The 24,235-nt window shown below is 43.3% G+C and overlaps 2 protein-coding genes across 2 annotated transcripts; both read right to left on the bottom strand.

The window, feature by feature from the left end:
- Positions 1 to 6,320: 6,320 nt before the first annotated feature.
- LOC115036127 (cytosolic 5'-nucleotidase 1A) lies at positions 6,321 to 10,373 on the bottom strand. The gene is made up of 6 exons (XM_029494267.1): positions 10,233 to 10,373; positions 9,149 to 9,316; positions 8,861 to 8,990; positions 7,449 to 7,571; positions 7,100 to 7,284; positions 6,321 to 6,659 (listed from the first exon to the last, which is right to left on the bottom strand). The coding sequence occupies exons 1-6, from the start codon at positions 10,371 to 10,373 to the stop codon at positions 6,321 to 6,323; spliced, it is 1,086 nt and encodes a 361-aa protein (XP_029350127.1).
- Positions 10,374 to 20,097: 9,724 nt separating this feature from the next.
- On the bottom strand, positions 20,098 to 23,534 carry LOC115036125 (protein L-Myc-1b-like). The gene is made up of 3 exons (XM_029494264.1): positions 23,244 to 23,534; positions 22,153 to 22,767; positions 20,098 to 21,490 (listed from the first exon to the last, which is right to left on the bottom strand). The coding sequence occupies exons 2-3, from the start codon at positions 22,679 to 22,681 to the stop codon at positions 20,889 to 20,891; spliced, it is 1,131 nt and encodes a 376-aa protein (XP_029350124.1). The 5' UTR covers positions 22,682 to 22,767; positions 23,244 to 23,534; the 3' UTR covers positions 20,098 to 20,888.
- Between the last annotated feature and the right edge of the window lie 701 nt (positions 23,535 to 24,235).

Raw genomic sequence — 24,235 nt, forward strand, 5'->3', positions numbered from 1 at the left:
TCGCTGGTCCTGTGTCTGATCCACCTCTCTAGCTGAAATGAAGAAAATGAAGATCCTTTGGTTTGGGGTAGAGAGGCAGCTAACTTTTGTCGCTCTCTAAGTATGTATTGGAACATGCCTTCCAGTTGGGATTTTGGTTGTGGTTGTTGTACAGGATTATTTGAAAAATAACAATGAAACCCCAAACATCTGGCTCTCAGGTCACTGACAAATAATGTGAAACATCTTTTAGAAACCATTTAGATATTTTTTTTAATCAATCAGATTTGCCTGAATGAACAGAGATGCTAACAATTACTAACTGTGGTATTTGCTGATTTGTTAGACAAGTCTGGCTTGTCATAAATAAGTTCCTCATTCAATGTCAGATTTTATCATCAGCAGTGATGGAAGAATTTTTCAACAAGTCTGATATTAATGAGGGTGGAAGTAATAAATTTTTTTCTGATCAAAGCTTTAGAAAAATCAAAAATCAGTCCACATAACGTTTGTCATTGCTTGGTCTTTGGATTATCTTTTCATCGTCTATGTGCAAAGTTGAGATTTCATCCAATTTCATCCAAGTCTTGTTGAGTTTGATATCACTGTCAGCATGCCTGCTCATCATTATGAAGGAAGTGAGCTCAAGGAAAGTGTTTGGAAAGTCAGATTTCAAGATGTATTATGTTTTCAAATCTCTCAGCAATGAGTCACAGTCAAGCACAACCTGAGCCATTTCTGACAAACTGAAACTCCAGTAAATATTTGAATGGTTGGATTATTGAATAATATGCGTGTAAGGAGTAATATGAATGTGACCAAAGTCAACATTTCAGAGTCTTGCTTGGTGTAGTGTAACCAAACTGCTGTGTGAAGAACACTGTGATGCCCATGTTAATTAAAAAATGTGCCATTAATGTTGACTATTAAAAAAACAAACAAATAGGCACTTTTAAGTCACTGTAAACAATTCCTTGCTCTATCCGTACTATTCAAGACGTTTCATTCAGCTGTTGAGAGCTGATGTCTCTCAATGTCAGTGAGAATGAGAGTGGGAGAATGAAGTTCATGGAGATGATGCTGTAGTATGGAATTCATGATAATAAGGGAGCAGCAGGTGTAGCAGGAACATGGGATCGCAATGAGTCACCACCTGCAGGATGAGGACAGGGGGAGAGAGAAGAGGAACTGGGAGAGACAGAGACTTTGAGAGAGCATGATTAGTGAATGCAGTACACATGCTTAGAGCTGGGAAAAATTGGGATTTGTAAGAGGCATGGTTATGGGGGGGAGAGGGAGAGAGCTGCTCGGTCCTTCCCCCAGTAGCCTAGCATAGCTAAAGAGCAGATGGACTTTAACTTTTTTACTATAAGCTCTGTCATACAGAAAAGGTTTGAGCTTGGTCTTGAACATTGCTTGAGCCTGCCCCCGGACCGATACTGGAAGTTGGTTACATAGAAGAGGAGCCTGATAACTGAAAGATCTGCCTCCCGATTTACTCTTGGAGACTTTAGGAACCACAAGTAAACCTCCATCTAGAGAGCGGAGTAGCCTATTAGGACAATAAGGAACTATACGCTCTCTAAGATATGATGGAGCTTGGCCATTAAAAGAAGGATTTTAAATTCTACTCTGAATTTTACTGACAGCCAAGGAAGAGCGGCTAACACGGGAGAGATGTGATCACTTTTGATGATTAGATAGCGTTTCTCTGAGGTGCTCAGGGCAGAGTACAATAAATTCAGTTTTGTCAGAGTTAAAGAGTAAAAAATTTGGGGTCATCCAGATTTTTATGTCTTCAAGACATGTCTGCAGTTTAAATATCTGACTGATTTCATTTGGCTTCATTGGTAATTACAGCTGAGTGTTGTCAACATAACAGTGAAAGTTGATGCTCTGTTTCCTCATAATGTTGCCTAGGAGGGAAGCAGATAAAGCGTAAAGAGGATTGGTCCAAGTACCAAACCCTGTGGGACTCCATAACTGACTACAGTGCATGAGGAGAAGCTTGTTAACATGAACAAAATGATGTATATCTGAAAAATAGGATTTGAACCACCTCAGTGCAGTTCCTTTAATCCCGATTTCATGTTCCAGTCTCTGTCATAAAATATTATGATCTATGGTGTTGAATGTCGCACTAAGATCTAGAAGGAGAAGTATGGAGGCTGATCCATCGTCTGAAGCCATTAGAATATCATTGGAGACTTTAACCAGCGCAGTTTCTGTGCTACAATGAGCTCTAAATCCTGACTGAAACTCTTCAAACAAACAGTTTCCATCCAGGTGCTCGTGTAATTGGTTTGCTACTGCTTTCACAATGATTTTAGAAATGAATGGAAGGTGCGATATGGGTCTACAGTTCACCAAATCATCTGGATCAAGGTTAGGCTCTTTAAGATGGGGTTCGATGACTGCCGTCTTAAGAGTCTGAGGTACATAACCCAAAGATAAGGTTTAATTAATCAGATCTAGAATGAACAGCTAAATTAAGTAAATATCTCTTTAAAGAGGCTAGTTAGTACTGGATCTAATAGACAGGTTGGTGATCTGGATGATGAAACTATAGAAGCTAGCTCTGAGAGATTCAGAGGTGAGAATGATTCCAGATGTAAAAGAGGCGCCGCAGCTGATTCAGGAGTTACTGTATTCAGTAGAAGATTATTGTCTCATGTAGGTAAGAGCTGATTAATTCTTTCTCTGATTGTGAGAATTTTATCTGTAAAAATGTCCATAAAATTGTCGCTGCTTAGAGCTAAAGGCATCACTGGTTCAACTGAGCTATGGCTCTCTGTCAGCCTGGCTACAGTGCTGAAGAGAAATCTGGGGTTGTTCTTGTTTTCTTTGATTCGTGCTGAGTAATATGAACTTCTAGCACTTCAGAGAGATTTTTTATATGTTTTTAAGCTATCTCTCCAGGCTCGGTGAGACTCTTCCGAGTTACTGGAACGCCAGCATCTTTCTAATTTCCTTGGCGTCTGCTTTAAGGCACAAATTTGGGAATTATACCAGGGAGCCCGCCTCCTCTGTTTTATCACTTTCTTTTTGAAAGGGGTGGTATCATTAAGAGTTGAACACAGTGTGGCCATAGTGCTAATCGCAAGATCATCAACCTGTGTATGGGAGAAATCCTCATTTGTATTTAGATATGGCATTGTTGGGAATGATGACCAAATGTTCTCTTTAAATTTAGCCACAGCATCTTCAGATAAACGTCTCCTAGAGCTGAATTTATTCCTCGATGCTGTGCAGCCAATTAATGTAATGAGGTAATGATCAGTCAAAGAGAGTTTTGAGGAAAAATTGTTAACTTATCAGTTTCAATGCCATGTGTTAGAACGAGGAAAAGTGAATTGTCTAGCAGGGAAAGAAACCCAGAACTGAGGCTGTCGCTTTCTTCATCTACATGTATATTGAAATCTCCCAGTATAATGATTTTATCTGTACTGAGTACTAACTCTGATGTAAACTCAGAAAACTCTGATAGGAATTCTGAGTACAGACCAGGTGGACGGTATACTGTAACTAACAGAACTGGTTTTTCACCTTTCCAGTCTGAGTGGGAAAGACTTTCAAAATACCTGCACACAGATTTTGGTCTTGGGTTGATTAATAGGCTTGACTGAAATATTGCAGCCATCCCACCTCCTCGACCTGTGGGATAAGAAAGTTAACATGAGTTGGGGGTGTAGCTTCATTAATGCTAACATACTCATCCTGCTGCAGCCACGTTTCAGTAATACAAGATAAATCAATACGATTATCAGCTATGAGATCGTTAACTAGTAGAGATTTTGATGATAATGATCGAATGTTCAACCGGTCTGATTAAACTGCGGCTCTGCCTCCTGGTCTCTAATCGGGATTGTCAGGGTTTTGGATTTCTAATAAAATCGGCCATATTTCTAGAAATGAGAGCGGCCCCGTCCACGGTGGGATGGACACCATCTTTCCTAATTAGACCAGGTCTCCCCCAGAAAGACTTCCAGTTATCTATGTAGCCCACGCTGTTTTCTGGACACCACCTCGACAGCCAGCGGTTAAATGACGACATGCGGCTGTACATGTCGTTACTGCCAAGGTGAATAACAATATTAGCATGTTTCCGTTTACCCTTAGCCAGCAGTTTCAGATAAGACTGGATGTCGCCTGCTCTGGCCCCCGGGATACACTTCACTATGGCCGCCGGTGTCGCTAACTTCACGTTCCTCAGAACAGAGTCACCTGGGAGAACCTGTTGGAAACGTGAACTGGTCGGTGGTGAACCGGGGGCTGCTGCCTACGACTATGCCTCTTGTGTCGGACAGTCACCCAGGAAACTCTCTCGGCTGCCGTAGGAGCTCGTCAAGGTCGGTCCGCACCAGCTACGGGGGGGGCAGCTAGCTACACTAGCATAGGCTGGGCTAGCTAAGGTGCAGAGCCGCGACTCTTAACTCGCTAATTTTCGCTTCCATTTCTACCATCTTCCTGCATCTATGACAAGAAGTGCTATCGTAAAAGGCGGCAGAAGAATAGTTAGACATGAGGCAGACAGGACAGGACAGGAGAGAGAGGGCGCTCCCGGCCATGGTAGCTAATGGTGGCTAATGGCTAATGATGTAGTTTGATTAGCGGAACAACAGTATCGGCTATAAACTTAGGAAATGGGAGAGATATTGAGTTCTATACTTGTATATTTATTGTTAGTGTGGCAACAATTTGCCGTCAGATTAATCAGGTGAATAGGAAAGAATAGCAGAGACAACACACAAGGTGACACCGAGCACAACCACCAGTGACCGGAAATAGCTAGGTTATCTTTATCTACCCCTGACTTATTTACAGTCGCTGTAAACAATTCCTTGCTCTATCTGTACTATTCAAGACATTTAATTCAGCTGTTTTAAAGCACTGCCTAGAATGTATGTTGGTCTGGTGTCGCCCCCCGATGTAAAGAAGTGGAACAATTTTGGCCCCCACCGATACCCATCCTTTATTTCTGCTGTCTTTGTGGGGTAAAGCCCGACTTTTTGTATCCCATTTTGTTGCTGTTGTTGAATCTCTTTTCATTTTTAACCCCTAAAACCTAATTTTTGCAACCTGGTAAATAATACGTACTGTCTTTTTATGAGGCAAAAGACAGGAAACAGCCTTGAAACTTAAAAAGTCAGCATCATAAGAGTCCACAGTTGTCATACGTTTGGCCTCTTTCAGCTTGCCTCACAAAAAAAAGACAGACAGGGAGGTAACAGACACTGAACTATGGGCACCAGGGGCTGGGAAAAGAAATTTACATACAATGAATGAGTGCTAAATATGTGAAACATTATCTTTATTGTCATGAACAAAATTACATATTAAATAATTCAATTCAATTTTTACCAGTATTACTGATTCGATTCTTAAAATACATTCATGTACATTGATTGAACAGACACATGTACAACATATATGGACCAACAACATGCAAGACCGACAAAAAGAAGAAAGAAAATATATAAACTGATAGGGAGAAAAAGGCACCAGTTTTAAAAACACACGCAGGAGGTGATACACCCAAGTAGAGAGGTGCTTCAAAAGTCTTTACTGTAGATCTGAGACATATCCAGGCTGCGTCAGATGCCCTCTGTATCAAGAATATTGTATTAACTCAGTTAATCACGTCTTCCTCCACAAACTGACATATAAATATACATATTTTAGAATTTGTAGAATTTTCTGATTAGGCTAGATTGCAGTTATACTGAAAAATGCATCATGAGCTTTTATCTTATTAGGGATTCAATTTAGAGCTGGGTTAAAATACAGCAGTGCAGAAAATAATACAAGTTTCTGTTCAATAAACTGAACTGAGTAAATTTCCAACTGGAAATGACAATTTGAACACAAGCAGCACAGCATTTCACTTTTTCATAAGCTGATCTTCATATAGTAAATATAAGTCCTAACTATGGCTAGTTATCCTTTCTCTTTGCCAATTTGCAGTTTTTTACCATCCACTGATAAAGCAAACAGAAACTGACACAGGTGATGAAGTTATTAATTACAATAATTTAGGTTCTTCATTTGAAGAATGATTGTAATAATCAATAGATAAAATCTACATTTAAAGGGTTTGAAATGTCATAAACCTTTAAAGAAATTGTTTAGTTAATGTAATTAAATGAAAGGATTACGTAACACATTGTATCCACGGGTTTAAAAAAATTTCAACCCATTTTCAGGATTTGAAAATTAAATACTTTAGATAGTTTTCAACAGTACATTTATCAGCGCAAAATAAGAGACGAAAATAGGAGTCCATTTAGTCTTGTCGTTCTGCACTGTGACGCCCAGGCTACTTGGCTGCTGAAGAAATCGCTTTATTCTTTCTCTGTAACTCTTTGAGCTACCCCGTAGGGCACGTGGCACGCCACTGTCCCCATTTCTGCTGCCCCCTCCACATGAAACATCTGGTCATCAAAGAAAATGTGTGGCCTTATCTTTTCCAGCATGGGCCCCTTGGGTGCCCCTGCTAGAAAGAGAGCCTCGTCAATCTCCAGACCCCATGAGCGCAAAGTCTTCAGGGCTCTTGTCCCAGAGCTGGCTGCACTGCGAGCTGTCACCAGATAGGTCCGAATGGGGCAGTCCATGCGCTGGCCTTTGCCATAAAACTTCTTCTGCAGTTTTCCTAAAGCTTCCAGGAAGCCCTTCAATGGTCCCTGCAGAGAGATGGAAACATACAGTAACAGTAACCTGACAGCCTCGCATTGGTATCTTCTATATGCATATGCAGTTTTTTACACATTAAACTCCATAACCTAGACCTAATGTCAAAGTACCCAATCTGTCACTCTGTCACGGCTTCACTAACTGGGTTTTAAAACTTCCCACACACTTAAATGTTCACTCTTAAAATCTGAAAACGAATCCAAAATCAATATTGAAGTGAAAACTAAGGAAGCTTTACGACTTACAGACCAACTTCTCCTGTAAACGTATACCTACAGGACATAATATGGCTGCGTGTGCACATAGCTGTCTTGGGGATTACACATTATTTGAAAAAATATAGATATGCCACATGTACAGTAGTATGATGTAGTGAATGTTATATGAATACAATGCAATCCTGATAATTGTCACTATGTGTATACTGTACATGGTCCAAAGGCTTGTTCTCGTGGGCCTTTTCGTGCTCAAAGAACTTGTCCAGACCATGGGCTTTGTAAATCCGCTCAGACTCATCAGAGAAGAGGACAGCATCACCGTCGAAGGCAACGCGTAGCTGAGTTTCCGACACTTCTTTCATCTTCTCTGGTGTGAACATGGTGGCTGCTGCTATCCCTGCGTCAGACACAGTAAGTCTTGGGCTTAAACGTATTAAACATATATATTGAAGTTATTCTAACTGCACATGAACACATCATATAGCAGAGGCAATGACTAGCTTTAGCATTCTTGTATCACAGACTCTCAGTAACATGCAGCTTCTCTCTCATTGTACTGACCTTCTTCTAAAGCTTCTCGAACCTTGAGTGGGTCAGCGGACAGGTAAAGGTTAGTGTGGTAGGCCTTCAAGTAACCTATGGGACTGTTTCCCCCAGTCATACAGAAGCGCTCAATAAACAGCTCTGCAGAGAGAAGCAATCACATGACCAGTCAACAGTTAGTGACCGTAAAGCTGAATAAATGCAGCTGCTGATCACATAAAAATGTTACCAACTTCTCCTGAACATGTCCTTGGATTTGGAAAATGTCCACGTTCTGGACAGAGAAGACAGATGGTTTGAAAGAGGAGTGAAAGAGGCCTTCTATGTCCATTTAAAGAAACCTTCTCTAAACAGAGGTGGTGGACTTAGACACTTTGTCTGCAACTTACAATCCTGTCTTGGGAACCCTCCCCAGGGGGGTTAACCCTCATACACATCTGGTTTCATGTGGCCCCTGGGTGTCACATCATACCCCACCCACTCTGGGTTAAATTCCTGGGTTTCCTGCACTGACCCTGAGAACTGAGGAAGCCTTTTGCATGAGAGGCGAAATGTCTTCAAACTAGATAAGAAGTCCAGTTGCTTCCCACTAAATCCAAGACTAAGATGACCTGAATGACTGAGAACACATTTCCTTGGATATTCATTACAGTATATAATAGTACATTGTAGTCTATTATTTATATGTTAACTAATATGAATGAGTTTGCTGATTAGAACCATTTTTTTTCTTGCAGAGCAGGGAGAAGGATGAGCAAATGAAAGGATAGAGTCTGGTATCTTATCATCAAGCTGTTGTTCAGTTGTAGATTTTCCTACTTAGCTCGAGTATAACAGTGAAAGCAGAGTGAGGGACGACCAAAACCCTCCAAGGCGCCGGGGCTGCAGATCCCCACCTCCCACCACTTATCCCTGGAGAGCATGGTGTGATGCATGGACCACGAGAAAGATCCAATGGTAGTCCTTGCTCGTCCACAGGATGATTGTGATCCCTCAAACCGAGAGCAATTCTCAACACACTGGGTTTCACTGAGGAGATAACCACTTTATCTTTGGTGGAAGGACAAAGCAGATAAAGTTGGGACAAAGGATTCAAAGATGCAGCCACCTACTCTCTTTTTTGCTTTTTTCTCAGTGATGCTTTGAGTAGACTCCATGAGCAATCTTAAATTTCTGTTTGGTCTCGGGAGGGGCACTGGGTCATAGATTCACTGACATTGTTAAAATGAAAGAGACCATCTGTGGAAAGCAGCTAGAGAATGTGCAGAGTAATGGTACAGCCCTCAGGCCCAGCCCATCCTCAGGCTGTAGTTGTGTGTGACTCACACGACAACTACAACCTCTCCCGATGCACATTTTATAGAGACTTTCTCCTTTATGAATATCCCTTGAAAGAGAGTTTATATCATTCACATTTATTGGTAACTCACGGTGATGATTGATGGTATTGATGAGTCTTAGGCCCACATATGCATGATTGTTGGTCATGAGCACAACATCAAACAGCTCCTCGCTCTCCGGGTAAAGCTCCCTCAGTTGAGTGTTGACAGCCTCCAAAGCCTGGGAACATATCCAGAGGGAAATCAATCATAAGTGTACAAAAATAAAACACCATCACTGCAGTGGGGATGAAAGCGTGTGCGTGGGAGCATTTGAGTGGGTTGGGGTTTAATGCTGGTGTGTGTGTTCTTAACCTCACTTCCTTCATAGTCTCTCACCTTGACGAAGGAGAAGGCCGGTCCAGGGCTGAAAGGCTCCGTCTCATGAGCCACCTGATACTTGATGTAATCCTCCATGCCTTGCTGTTCGTAGATCTGCTGCTCCTTCTCCATGTTGAAAAGAACTCGGGAGGACACAGCAATGGTGATGGCATTCTGTGGCTTGGGCTGGAGAATGAGAGGTTTAAAAACGTTAACATACACAGAACATTATCCTATTTGAATGAGGAGCTGATGAAGGGACACAGAGCACTGATCAGATTATGAGAAGTAGCATAAGAATGTTGAAAGTCTTTATTGCCAATGCCTGACATGCTAACAACAGTGAGTAAATGAGTGATATGAAAGACTCTAACTGTACAGAGCCTGGGTGATAGCTGTTAACCCTTTGGTGGCTGGGAGAATAGACAGAATAGTAGTACAGTTTCTTATATTATGTGATTATTTTGTTACAAATGAACAAACTTAATTTTTGCTTTGAAATATACAGTTATTGTAGATTTAAATACAGCAAGGTTCTCAAAGTAATTATAAGATGAGTTCCACCTGAGACTCAGTGAGACTCAGTGAACAGGGTTAAAACTTGTGGACATAAAGAGTAACTGTAACTTACAACTGAATCATTTCTCTGCATCTTCCATATACAAGATGAAGCTGAAGCAGCTGTATCCAAAATTGAAATTTGAGCCATTCTCTCCTGGTAAGAAACCAAAACAAGCACACTGAGAACTATCCACCTGATCTATGGCAAATAAGACTGCTCTGTCTATTGTTCAGTTTCCAGCCCCTATGTCCCCTAACATCCAACTACATCTCTGTCTTCAGTTGCCCTTTCAGTTATCCAGAGATTTTAGGTGATGCAGCTCCCACTAACGGACATGGAAATGACCCTTGTAGCCGTATTTGCCAGGGCTAGACTCTGATGAAGGTCAGTGTGCCTGTCATGTTTCATCTGTCATTCGTCAAGTGACACCAGAGCTGACAACTGGGGAAGAGGCAGCCTCAAGTGGTGCAGATAAGTGTCTTGGCAGGCTTTAACAAGCAAGTATGAGCAACATATGGAGAAGGCTGTAGAGATACTCACTGGTTTGGGCTTCCTGGTGGGGGTGGAGGGCTTCAGAACCACCCTGGCATCTTCCCAGGGGGCTCGACTACTGCTGCAGCTGTCATATCTGGTCAAGTCCTGTCCATTGATGGTCAGCGTTTGACCATTATTTAGACTCATTGTGAGCTCACCTCCCACTCAGGGCCACACTGAAGCACAGTGCGTCCCCGGTGGTTCTCTTTTCCCGTCACTTTCTCTGTCTTTTTGGCAGGAGCACCCAGCAAAGTCCTTATTCACTCTTGCGCATTCACAATTTGAATTCAGTGCTGCTGCACTCAGGAGACGAGCTCTACTTGAGTGCAGCCATGGAGCCAGTCCTCCGAATGAAAAAGACAGAGTAGGAGCATGATGTTGCAGAGTGAAGGTGAGATTCAGGAAAAATGCTTCATTCTTGCTGTTTCTCTTTTCTCTGGCATCAGTTGATTTAGACTTCTTGGTCAGCTCCTCTGTGCTTTCTTTTCTCCGTGTTCTCTCCCTCATCCACACTACTGACTTAAAGCCATTTTGCATCCTCCCCCTTCTTAACCCTTTCAGTGTCTTGTTTCCCAGGGCAGCAGCAGATTATTAAATTAGAGCACTGCTGCGTCACAGTACTTGAAATGTATTTATGCTTCAGTTCTCCCAGTAGAGAAGTGGAGCTCTGTATATCTGAACATATAGAAAATATTATCATACAGTGCAGTGGTAAATCATTTAAAACGATGAGGTAATCTTGATTTTAGTTTTAGATGTTTTCACTTGAAAAGCAGGATTTTAACCCATGTGTTGTCAACAGTAAATTTCACATTCCCATTCAGCAGTGTGGGAAATGAAATCCATCCTGGGTCATTGGCTTCCCCCTGAGCATGTAATGATTTCTTCTTGTCTCTTCCTCATTTAAACCCCTGCAGGATATATGAAGCTGCAGTCCCAGTTGCCAGGCAACAGCCAGAGACTCAGACTGGCTGCGACTCCCATGTCTAGCATCTGATTGGCTGTGGGGACACCCAACTGCACAGCCTTCCAAATATGGCATCAATCAGACAACCAGACAGGTGATGCAGGGAACAAAGATGAAAGCTCATGTTTTGCTTTGAACAGCATAAATGCATCATTAATAATATTAGCTATGTCTTTATTGCAACAAACAGGCAATTAAGCAGCTACAGAGGGCGCCTGGGAAAACAGGGCTGAGCAGACATCCTTGCAGGGACTCTCAAACACATGATGGATACATAGCTTGACGGGAAACGGGATTCACCCATTGCAGCCATCATCTTTGTTTATTTGTCAGCATAACAAGGAACTAATGCTACCCGATGAGGCCAAACAAAGAGCAGAGGTGAATTAAACCTATTTATTAAACACTACTAGAGGCAGCACACATAAACCAGTGATATAAAGTACCAACTCTGATTGCCCCAATCTATTTAGTTAATAAATAATAAAAATGTGTGAGATTCAAGATTTAATAATATTTATTTGTCACTTGCAACTGCACAAGTACACTGGTAGTGAAATGAATTGTGACAGACCTGACTGTGCAAAGGCAAAAAAAAAAAAAAATAGAGGATCTAAAATATGCATAGCATATATTATTATCTATAAACACATGGTATAAATATATATAAAATACTGAATGTGGTCTTAAAATTCTCAAGAGAACAGACGTGAAGAGCTTCTACTGATTTCCTGAGGGCTCTGTCATTTATAGTCGGATGACTACCAGCTTAAAAAAAAAATCAGCTTTTTCTCCTTCTCCTCTTGTGTTTAGACGTAATAGACATCATTCAAATGTAAACTTTCAAACTCCATAGTGATTCCCAACAATCAAACCATTAAAAATATCAACAATTTCATTCTGACACACACTTTCCAGTCTAACCTCACAGTTGTGTGCTGCTTTAAAAACTGTACCATTCATTTCTTGCATTTCATGCTCACAGCCACTAGAGCGTAGTAAAGGATAACCCTTCCTCAGAGCTGATCAGTGTGCCTTTGGTGTCTTTACTGTCTCATTCATTCCTTGAGGCAATGCAGACAAAGAGGATGTGAGAAAGAAACTCTGAGAGAGGAAGTTGATCTGAAAACCTGAATATCTTGGAACCTTAAATGCCTAAAACACAGCTGTCCTGTCTAGAGAAATTTTCTGTGTCTGTGGCAACCGATGTGTGTTATTATGACCCAAACCCTGTGATTACAGTAGATTAAACCCTATATTCTCAAAGTTTATGAGAGAGTGACAAATATCCTATCTCATAAGCATTTGATACAAAATTTCCTGCAGAATGGAGAAAAATAGTACAAACTCTCTGTGGTTAATATGGTTATGATGCTTCCTGGATCTGAACATGAAGTAAAGACTTAATTGTGCTTTGTCTGTGGAATGGCAGTGATACTTCTACATTTACTATTTATGTGGCAAAGCTGTGAGCCTGCTCTTGTGTCCGCCTTTGTGTTCTAGTCTACAGCTCTGAGGGGGTTAACAGGACATAGAGACAGTTGGGCCGCACCCACTGAGTGAGCTGATTTGAATAACGCCGGCATTTGGCGCGAGGCTCAGAGGAGCCAGCCTTTCTTCATACCGGCTGTGACACCACTCCCCTCCCCTCTCTTTGCACCCTGGAGTGGCGGGAAATGTTAGAAAGAAAGAGACACAGAAATAGAGTGAAAGAGCGAGCGAGGGATGGCATTGGCTGGACTCGAGGAGCTTTTGTACACCTACTCTGTACCTGCAGTTGCCCTGGAAACATGTCTGATACAAAATGTACCTTGGAAAGGGGACAGAAAGAAATAAAGCAGGAAGAAAAAGCAACACACCCCCTCCCTGTTTTGGCGCGAGACGGATAGAGAGATAATGCTCTCTCAGTGGTAGTCTGTGGGTGGAGACAAAAGCAGGCATGAGTGGAGCAGGCCAGAACAAAGAGGGTAACAGCCTGGACTACCCCTCTATCCCTTATCAGGCCCCACCCCCAAACACACTGCCAGAAGGCTGGAGGCAAGGCAGATGACTATTATAACCTTAATCAGTCCTTCAAAGCAACCACTCAGGCATGTTTGCCGCTACCAGATTCTTTGTTTTTAGTAGGGTTCAGCTTGGGTTTTACTTAAACCCTTCCCCTTTTTCCGAGCATAAAACTCACAGGCACTCTCACTAATGTCTTGTTATCACACACACAAATAGAACCCTTTCTTGCTTTTCTTGCTGAGATAAGGGCTATGAATCGATCACCCTGAAGGTAAAGGACACATACGAAGGTCATCTGCTGGAGTCACATCACAAACCATTCTTGGCATCCACATTGCACAATGCGACATATGTTGTTATTTTGCTTTCTGGGAACCATCAGTGTAGTCACCCTAAACCACTGCCTAAATCTGTAGTGTAAGGGGATAGCAGCTGACTGAGCACTAGCATATTTTCGTCAGGCAAACCCACCCATCACCCAACAGACAGCAAAAACAACAGAACAGCAGTTCCTCTCACTTCCTGCCTGCAGTGGGTTTAACACAAAACAGGAAGTGTGTACTGCCTGTGTGTTTCATAGGCCTTAGAACAGCCTTTCTCTCACCCTCTGATTCACACACTAAGCCCTATAGTAGGGAAGAGGGAAGCAGGGCACTGATTATTACATAAGCTCCACAGTGGTGGTCACTCAGGCCTTGACAACAACAGCAGTCACATTCAGACGCAAGGCTGAAAAGAAGTAATTGTAACCATGCTGGATAAACAGAGGCATCTATACACTATACATCCTCCATCTGATAACAGACGGCCTGATAACACACACTATGTGTGTGTGTGTGTGTGTGTGTGCGTGTGCGTGTGCATGTGTGTGTGTGTGTGTGTCTATCTGCATTTTAGCATTTGAATGTATATTGATGCAAATGCACGCTCCATATAATCTCCCACACAGCAGTAATTGGTCAACTAGATTGGCTTTTGATGTGTGTGTGTTGAGTGGGGGTCCTGATTAGCAAAGCTTTGACTGAGAGAGACAAAGAGTAGGGGGGTTATAGTCATGGTGGTGGTGGGGCAACAACTCTGAGGTCTGCAGGGGGTTAAGGGTGAGGGGGGAGGGGTAAAGCCCCTCTCTGAGTAGCTTTGGGGGGAATAAGGGGGTGGGGGTTGGTGGTGACGGCACTCAATTGGGCTAAATTCAAAAGATGCAGCAAGTGTCCCAACTTCAACTGAAGCAACCTTACACCATGGAGCCAAACAATGGAACATCTGCTGGCTGACAAAGCTGGCAGTTCATTGTGAGAACACCAGCAGCTCTGGTTTAGACTGCTGGGTCTGTAGACAAAACCCCCCAACAGTAGCAACAAGTCCTCATTTATATCTGAGATTATTGGGATGAGTTCACTTTAAATGACACCCTTTATTTCAAATCATAAAAACAGTTTTGAATATCATTCAAAATGCCAGAAATTGATTCAATCTGAAAACAGTTTGGGCCGATGTAAATGTTTATGTAAAATGTTGCTTTTATTCATGTGTTACTGTATGTGTGTGTCCGTCGGGCAAGAGCAGCTAGGGCTTTTGTAGAGTAGATATGAAAGTTGGAAAACCAAAGTGCCAGACAGAGGGATTTGTTGTTTATCCTGTTTATTCCTTTTGTGGGTTCATTGCTAAAACTCTCTTCATATTTAACATAGTTATTTGTCCATACAAAAATATGGTTTGGAGCAACTTCAAGCATAAATTCTATTACTTGTTGCTCTCATCTTCCAAAATTGTTAACATGATGACTCTGCCTGTCTGAGCAGAGAAAACAAATTCAAAAAGTCCATGCTGCCAGAGACCAAAGCATGATCTGTCTGGGACTCAAGCAAGACCAACAATGCCTGGATCGTCAGATAATTTGATAGTGATTTATTTATACTCGCATAGCAATAATCAGGTGTCACACACATTTTTCTCAGTGTGATAAAGAAACAGCGTAGACAAAAACATTGCATCTAAATATCATATAGCCAGCTGTAATGACACCTCACCTACTCATTGTGTGTTTGTTTGGGGGGGGGGGTGCGAGTTGCCAGGGTGAGGGCACAGCAGTTGAGCCCCACCCCACCGGTTTATCTATTAACCAGCACCATGGTTACATCAGCGACAGCTAATGCTCCCTCTCAAGTCTCCAGTGGCCCACATCCTAAAGAAAAAGATTACCCATGTTTATCTCGATAAAAAATAATAAATAATCTTTTTTTATAGCCTCCCATACAGACTGCTTCCAGTGATCCAGCATCGTCTCATCTACAGTGCTGTCTATGTATCTGGTTGTTTACCCACCAGCTGCCGGACTCTTCGTCTTCTGCGTGATTGTGTCATAAGGTGAGGTCAGAGAGTTGAGCGTGAGCCACTGACAGCTCATGCAGTGTGATGGTTTGAAGACCTTTTGATGGGTTCATTATAATCAGAGCTGTGGTGTGTCTGGGCCCAGATGACAGCGGTGTTTACACTAATGGGATTAGGATTAGCTCCAGATTAGACAAGCAAATTGAAAGGCCGGCTCTGTTGACACGACACAGTTGCCTGGCCCCTATGCTAACCCTTCCAAATTTATCCCAGATACTACTAACCCACTGCAGACCAGATCACCTTTAGCCAAGGGAAGTAAAGACATAAAGTAAAGGCAAAGCAATTTGCAACAGCAACAAAAACAGCACTAACAGCACAACACCCTATTTTGGGCTGGACAACAGCAGCCCTACGGGACCAAAAGACACCTAGTATGTTTATTTGGTTTTAAGGCAAAGCAGTTAGTCGGACTGGCTGAGGTTTAAAGTAAACCACTGGGTAGACACCGGTCAGCTGGGGCCAGATGTATCCAGGGAGAGAGGAACATATACAGCCTGTTCCAATTGAATCATCACTGTTATGTAACACTGGCCTGAGGATGGGGAGGGCGAGCAACACAGAGAGGAAGAGAAACTGATCTCAGAATACTGACCTACATCAGTGAATGCTGGAGATAAGCACCTGAGGGGAGGGCAGGAGCCAGCAGACTGATTCTGAGGGGGGACAGAAGGAGAAGAGGGGAGATAGACAAACAGATAGGAGAAGAAGAGGAAACTGGGGAAGGCAGCAGGAAAACAGAGAAACACGGAATAAAGGAAATTATTGCTTGCATGCCATCATATTCATGTGGTTTGTCTGTGGTGCGCCCGCAGCCTCATTAGGATCAGATGGACAGTGGTCACCACAGGCCCGGCTGAGCTGCAGTGACACAACCAGGCTGGAATGTGGGTCAGTAGGCAGAGAGATGCAGGACTGTGACCAGGAAGAGTTTCTGCAAACATTTCGCTCTCTTTGTGCATGTGTGTGTGTGTGTCTTTCTGCCCACTGTAGCTTAAAATGCGGGTGTCTGCGTCAGTTCCCGCTCTTGTTCTCCTCATCTTCCTTGACCGTCATCCTCCTGAAAAATAGAATAAGGGGAAGGGTGTGTGTTGAGCGTTGAGAAAGAGAGGGATGACAGGAAGTCCACTTCTGCTCTCTCCAGATGACTTCCATTCCCTCAGTGCATATAGCCACATGAAACTACTCTGCACAAACCTGCACCGAGCCTCCTAATGGGAGATAATTCAATTCCACTACAGCTCATTCTCTCACGGGAGATCATAAGGTTATCCTAAGATAAGCCTGTTTCTCTTCCGCCTGTATTATATGCCCTATATTCTCCCACATTTAGGTCAGGGATAAACAGCCAGTTCAACCATGCTCTTAGAATGACAAACCAGCGCGGCGCATTTATGGTCTGCTTCCTCTCTGTGTAAACATCCAAAATACACACACCATACAAGTCAAGCCAGTCAGTTTTAACATAGTAGAAACATTGCTCAATGTGGCTCTGTGTCTATGTTTTTTTGTTGTTTTTTTTTTAGGTAAGAGGTTCAGCACAGTGTCAGCTAGGGGATGTTAGCTGTTGCGAAAGTGTATCCTCCCAGTCACCAGGAACACAGATTCACATTAGGAATTGGCCAATCAAAAGCCTTCAAAGGTATGCTGCACTTCTCACTGACACTGACTTTTTAAATTGTTGATCAGCATAAGTTTAGTCTCAATGGTGGCTAATCAACAAGAAATTCCTGCATAGCGTGTGTGACTGGTTATATTTCTTGTCAGCGCAACCTGCTAAAGATAAGACATACACATCCTCTTTTGTGTTTCTCTGCAAATGTTTACTGAGCCTTTGTTTTGGGGTGATTCAGCACAAAGGTTATAATGCACAAACTCACTGATTACATTCACTCTGTGGGATACAATCTGTTGTTCATCAGTTAGCTCTGTAAGATATGTGAATCAAGTATCAGTTTGTGATTTCTGCAGGTGTCAGTGTAGTTTTTAGTTTCCAGGAAACTTTCCTCTGTTTGTTCAGTCAGTTATACAGCTGTTACACAAAATGAGTCAATTGGTAAGCCAATTATTCTATTAATCATACTATTCAATCAAGCCATTTCCTATGCAGAAATGCACACTGAAGTCGACGCTAAAGATATGTCATTGCATATCTCTTAGTGTCACAGAGAAGAAGTGCAAAGTGATCAAAGAGAAAAGGAAAGATTGATGAGATTGTTCTTTGTCACAGACAAGTGTGTGTGAAGACTGAGAATGTATGAACACTACTCTCCATCCAACCAAATCAATCAATTCTCCACAGTCCCACCCTGGTCACACAAATCGCACACTTCAGCCTGAACGCAATAGAGTGTTCATCCGCTGTCCTATATCTCAGGAATATGTAGACTTCTATGACGCAGCCAGGCACTGAGCTCCTCTCATGCACACCAGGTTACAGCTGTCTAGGAGAGATCTTACTTTCCTGCAAAAGAAAATTGGCGGCTGCAGATGTGATAGAATAAAACATATAAGCTCTAAAAGGAGGTGGACAGAGTATGAGCATATGCGTGAAGGTGCTCGCACGTTCGCTTCAGAATATGTCCTGTGTGGGTGTTGTACGAACCTCACAACAGAAAATCTGGTCTGGCAAGTTAACCGTCAGCATCCCACAGGGCAAAGAGATCCTCAAACTGTTTCCTTTAGGAAAAACACAAAACAAAAAAAACTTTTTTATACATAGGAGCTGTAGAAACATCTTAAATACTCAGTCTCACTCTGGATTTGGTGTCTTTTGTTTTTTGGAGTTGTCTCTTTAATTGCAATCATTCAATTAATATGTGTCTGTTGAGGAAATTCTACCACAATAGACGATAGAGAGCAAGTCTTACTATAGATCCTCAAAAAGAAGCAGCAATGAAATTCAATTGTACCCAAAGACCAACAATTTTCAAACAAATTTTCATCCCCAGAAACAGACTGGAGCTCTACAATTTACATGCTGCCATTGTTTTAGTCTTTAACCTGTTCTATATTATTTATTCAATGATTAGTTTCCTTCTCTTGTACTGCATATGAGTTTTGTGTTTGAACAGGAAAAGTGTCAGACAGGTTGTACCTATCTGATCCAAGACCTGATATCTGATTTTTGCTTTCATTTCCTAAAGTACAAGCAACACCACATCTGGAGCTAATGTTGATCAAAGCAGACGTTGTTCTTTACCAGATTTCACCACACAGTTCACACAGGTTTGGATTACTTAATACACAATGACTATTTGGTTCTTAATTACATATAATAGATATGACTAAAAATTATGCAATACCACAGAAAAACAGATAGAAGAGTTGATGGTTTCCCTTTTAAAAGTGTTGTGAAACTTTCCCATCATGTGTTGAGTTTAGAAGGGGAAATATTCAACTGTACCAGATAGCAGTGCTCCCAGGGCTGAAAATAGGGCCTAGACAGTTAACTGGCCAGTGAAACACACACCAGACCCAGCCACAACAAAGGCCTAGCGAGGTGTGAGACAGTTGGAGTCCAGGGTGTGCCTGGCTCTTCTGCCAGGCCGTACTTCAACCTAATACTTGTTTTGAGTTGATTGAGCAAATGACTGGAGCACAAATCTGACTTATCCAGACTTGCAGAAACTCGTTGATGAGGACGTAGATAGAACAAGAGCAGCACACATGTATGCAAGGACTTTCCTCTGCTGTCCACCTAAAAAATTGGACTCAAGAATGGGCAAGAACATGAGATGGTAGTCTTGAACACGATATTCCCCATTTCTCAAATATAATTATATAGCCACTCGGGTGACGCATTGCTGCTCTGTGACTGCATACCTGTGTTAATAGCCGCACTGAATCCATGCAGCAGTTCGCACAACCCCTGTCTCCAATCCCAGGGGACTGTTCTAAAGATACCAATAGTATGTGTGTGCATATGTGAGTGTAACCTACTTCAGAGCACATCAGGTGCCCAGCATGCAGCAGCCACTGCAGAGGGGAGGATCCACGACAGTATCACACATACTCTTCTCAAGGGCAAGTCTCAAGGACAAGCGCAGTCTAACCTTCTGCAGACCAGCAGCTGGTGCACAAGACGTGCCCGTTTATTTAACGTGCAGGATAAACTAACACCGCAAGCTTTTTTTGGTGATGACAGCCTCTCATTTAGAGCTGATTTGTGGATGATAGGAGCTTGTGTTTGTGGAGAAGTACTACCAGAGTAGTATGTACTGCACCCTTACCCTCACCTCCATTGTGAGACATGATGATCTGCAAGTTCCTATTTCTTTAGCATTCAAAATCAAGGTTTCGCTTTCGTGCAGGTTTTCTTTGGGTTGCTATAGAAACTAAACCGAGTTGCGGGATAATTTTGATATGAGCACAAATTCAGTTTCATGGTAAGGTCAAGCTGTTTTTCTTTGAATAAAGTAACCTTTCTCAGGAGTGTGTAGCATTGTGTAATGTTTCAATAAAACACAAAGACTTCAGGTTTGTAAGCAACAATGGTATAAAAATTTTATGTTGCTTTTGATGTTAGCATGCTTTAAAAAAAAAAAAAAAAAACAAGATCAAGAGAAGCACTGAAATCACAAAGTGACGTGTGAATATAAAGTACAGCAGTGCTACTTATTTTTTTGTCCGTTTTCCCATTTTCTTAACAAAATAGAGGCTCCTCTGTGCCTGGTGGCATTTCATACAGAGTAATACCCAGTGACAGCTCTTGATTTTGTCTCCTCCACCAGGAGTAATAAGCTATTATTTACAGAACAATTTGTACATCAAACAATCAGTCATACAAACCTATGCACTCTTATGTACACAAAAAGGCATTCACATTTCACTCCATTCTAAGTGTGCAATAATGACCTCTCTGCCAACTTTCACACACACACACACGTCCTGAAGGTGACATCGATTCACTATCACACTCAAACTATTAACAAACATCGTCTCAATTCTCATCACAGCATACCAGAAAACATCTTGGTCATAGCTATAAAAAGGTCAATTCATTTACCCACTGTGTTGAAAGATAGAACACTGTGCAAAGGGGAAAAAATTAAAATAAAACACAGAGCACTGGGAACTAGCTGCTCCTCCCCCCTCAACAGGTTCACTGGCCAGCACAGTCAATTCATCTTAAGTCCTCAGATTTATGAATGTCCAGACAGAACTTCTTCTATAGCTATTTACATGAGGCATGTCGTTATAAAAATTATAGCTTTAAAATGTGACAGGTAACTTTTTATGAAAGTTCTTGACTGTGAATGAGGCAGTTTGTTTCAAAAGCACACAGGTTCTGACTCTCAAGGGCGCTTTAGTTCAGATAATCTACGGAGGAGCTGCTGCTGTCTAGATTTGAGACGCTTCTTCTCTTGGAGCTGCCGTCTCTCCCTGGTGTGCAGCTCCATGAGGTACTCTGTTGCCTGGGTCAGGATGGCCACTTTTGGGGTTTTGGCCGACTCCAGGCCGGGGATCTGATCACGTAAGGCGAGGAAACGAGATCGGAGGTCGTTCCTTCTCTTTCTCTCTAAAAAGTTGTGGTTCCGCCTGCGGTCAGTGTCCTCTGTGTCTGAGTTTTGGGGGGTCTCTGAGGGGGAAGTGGGCTGGGAGGCACGAGCCGAGGAGCCTGAATGCTGACTGGGTGCCATGCAGACACGCTTGCTTTGAGGCTCTTCCCCGTATTCCCCCCCTTCATCTTCCTCATCATCCTCAGGTTCTGGCTCGCTGTCTGGGGATCGGGCTGCATAGTTGTGCTGCTGCCGGTGAACAGACATGTGGAAGCGTTTGGGGCAGGGGTCTGCCCGGACTGTGATGGTAACTGGTTTTCTGACATTCACCAGCCGCATCCGGTTTTGTTTGCTCTCCACAGTGACCACATCAATCTCCTCTTCATCATCATCGTCATCTGTCATCAAATAAAAAAATAAAACATTCAGCAAGGCGCAGACAGTTTGGAAGTAAGATGGAAGTAAAATGACAAAATCTTTAACATGATTAGCAGTACTGCCACAATCAAACTTTAACTAAACTATAAGAAAGCGCATTCTTTAACCAAGCAGCAAGGAGAGCCAGAGCTGTGGCTTGAACAGCAGCGGCCCTCCTGGTGATGCATGCAAGAATTCAAGCTTTTGTCATTGAACGTCCATCATCAATTAAGAAGAGGAGATCTACAGGCAGGGAGGCCTTCCCTAATTTGGGAACTGTGAAAGAGTTACTGTGTGTGTGTGGTGGCAATAAATCATCGGGACTGGGTCAACCCGCCCCTCTACCGCACTCTGATTGTAATGCAGAGCTAGCGGAAGATGTTGGAAGTCAAGAAAAAGTAAGGAGGGCGCGGTTTTTGAATACCGCATGTGTATTCAAAGCGAGCATGTGGCACTCGGTCAAAGGGAGTGAAATGCAGCTTTCACTGTCGGCCTGTGTGGCAGCAGCAGGATAACCCCGCTGCACCGCAGACCACAGTTATGCAACAGCAGCCCAGCTTTCCAAATTACGCATTGTTAGAGGGCAATAGAATCCTGAGGCGGGGGCTGGGTGGGGCAATTCAGTGCATGACTGCTTCCTTACCGGAAGAATCGGAGCGAGACTCAGAGCCAGACGACGCCGGCTTCCGGCAGCTGCTCGCCGGGAAGGTGAGAACAGCTGCGGGGTCGACGCAGTCCGTCGCCGCGGCGGGGGAGACGCACTGCGCCTTGCCCGGCCTGACCGAGATCTGAGCCAGCGGAGGGGCTCTGCTCTGCGCCGCGGCTGCCGCTCTCCCGTTGACCTTCTCCAGCTGCTTGCTGGCGGAGAAACTACTCCACATGCAGTCCTGCATGACGATGGAGCTCACATTGCCGAACAGCTCGTCCGTGTCGGGGATGAACTGACCCTCGCACTCCTCGTCCTGACCCAGCACTTTGGACAGCCAGCTGAGTTTGTCTTCCGGGGAGAGGTGCGGGGCAGCCCCGCTCAGAGTCCGGGTGGGGGACATGGGAGGGGTGGGCAGCAGCTCGAACTTTTTCCATATGTCCTCGCTTGGTGCGGTCGACTTGTAAAAATCTTCCTCGGTGTCGAAATCTTGGAAAAAGTAGTTCTGGAAACAGTCGAACTCCATGTTTCCGAGACAGTAAAATCCTCTAAAGTTTATTTCCAGGGAAGATCAAATGACACCAGTGGCCTCTGAAGAACGTCCTGTACAACCTGAGGGGGGGAATTTCACAGTGATAAGCAACGATCCTTTTAAAAGTACCACCCACCAGATGAAAGATCCCATTACAAGTACCCATCAAGGCCTATAAAGATCACATCCCTCCAGCAGCCCACTTTCTCTAAATGGGACCACATTATTTATTGATTGCATCTTGCGGAAACTCAGCGCAGTGAAGTGAAAGGTTATTACACGATCTAGTTATATATACGGGCGTTAACTATAAATTACACAAGTTCTGTATGGAGAAGACTTAGTTTTATGAGTGTCTAACACAGCAGGCTGTATTTCCCGTAGAGCAGGCAGCGCTTTGTTCCCGGAGAAGTGGGGCTTAAAAAGGTGGACTCCCACAGTCTGAGTGGATCCGACCTCAAAGACAGACCCCTTTATTTCCTCATCTGAAAACTTTAACGGGCAGACACCAGAGGGATTTAAAAAAAAAAAAAAAGAAGAAGAAGAAACTACTCACCGGCTTCTCAGCAAAAATCCCAGTGTGAGATGGAGGGCAGGGAAGCCACCCCCCTCCTCCGTGAGCGGGCAAAGAGCAAACGTGGAGCAGGCGGATGTAAAAAGGCTGGTCCGGTCCGCTTCTGGGTGCGAAGAGGATCCGTGTATACTCCTGTTTTAGTTGACTTTAAAAAACAAAGGACTGAGTTTGTTGTGGGGGGTAATGATCGCCGGGGCTCGTTCACTAGTTCCGCCCCACGGTGTGTAACAGAAAGCCACACAGTGCGTTTTTCGCGCCAGTGCGATATCCTGTTATAAGGCGGCGAAAAGTGCAGGGAGGAGCCTCGGAAATATCTGCAGCGGTCGATCCGGGTAAGCCCCTTCGTTTGCACGGCAGGCGGGGGGAAGGCGCGCAGCCCCGCCCCGTCTACAGCACCTACTATGGTCACAATCATTGACACACATTTCATCCCTCACGCTGTCTGTTGCGCTGCAGTGGGAGAACTGGAAGATGGAAATATATTTGTCACTAATCCACTTCACCCCGTCCACACTGATGCTTGCCACTCTGCGTAGTTAGTGGAGATGATACACGCAAAAGTTAGTATCCCTGTAAGCGTGAAATGTGTTTTATGAATTAAGTGCGCTCCCCCATTGCAGCTTTCGCACACAGGACCTATTTCATGTTTCGTCCTACAAGAGAAGAGCATAATGCATTCAAGATCAAATCCCCAATTCTGCTGCGTTAGGAGATTAATCTTTACCTTAAGGAAGAGCTGACGTGTCAGCCTTGATGGCAAACATTAGATTCTAGCTGATCCCCTTCGGACTTAATCCTGTTAAAATTGGCAAACTGGAAGTCCTACACAAGTCTGCCCCCATCCCCCCTATACAGCTTATCAGCTGCATTAAAAGCTTTTGTTTTGCTTATTTGATGATTTCATCTAGATAAAGGAGGCAAACAGTTATGGAGAGGTCGGAGAAGTTTCATGAGCTGAGTGGTCGTTTCGTCAG

This window comes from Echeneis naucrates, chromosome 22 (genome assembly GCF_900963305.1).
Source record: "Echeneis naucrates chromosome 22, fEcheNa1.1, whole genome shotgun sequence".
Lineage (NCBI taxonomy): Eukaryota > Metazoa > Chordata > Actinopteri > Carangiformes > Echeneidae > Echeneis > Echeneis naucrates.

Excerpts from the sequence above, each read along its gene's own strand:
- LOC115036127 (XM_029494267.1), bottom strand. The coding sequence starts at position 10,373 with ATGAGTCTAAATAATGGTCAAACGCTGACCATCAATGGACAGGACTTG. Across the intron at positions 8,991-9,148 it reads CGGCCTTCTCCTTCGTCAAG|GCTTTGGAGGCTGTCAACAC; the intron begins GTGAGAGACTAT and ends ATATGTTCCCAG. Across the intron at positions 6,660-7,099 it reads AGAACAAGCCTTTGGACCAT|GGACCATTGAAGGGCTTCCT; the intron begins GTACAGTATACA and ends ATCTCTCTGCAG.
- LOC115036125 (XM_029494264.1), bottom strand. The coding sequence starts at position 22,681 with ATGGAGTTCGACTGTTTCCAGAACTACTTTTTCCAAGATTTCGACACC. Across the intron at positions 21,491-22,152 it reads GTCTCGCTCCGATTCTTCCG|ATGACGATGATGATGAAGAG; the intron begins GTAAGGAAGCAG and ends ATTTGATGACAG.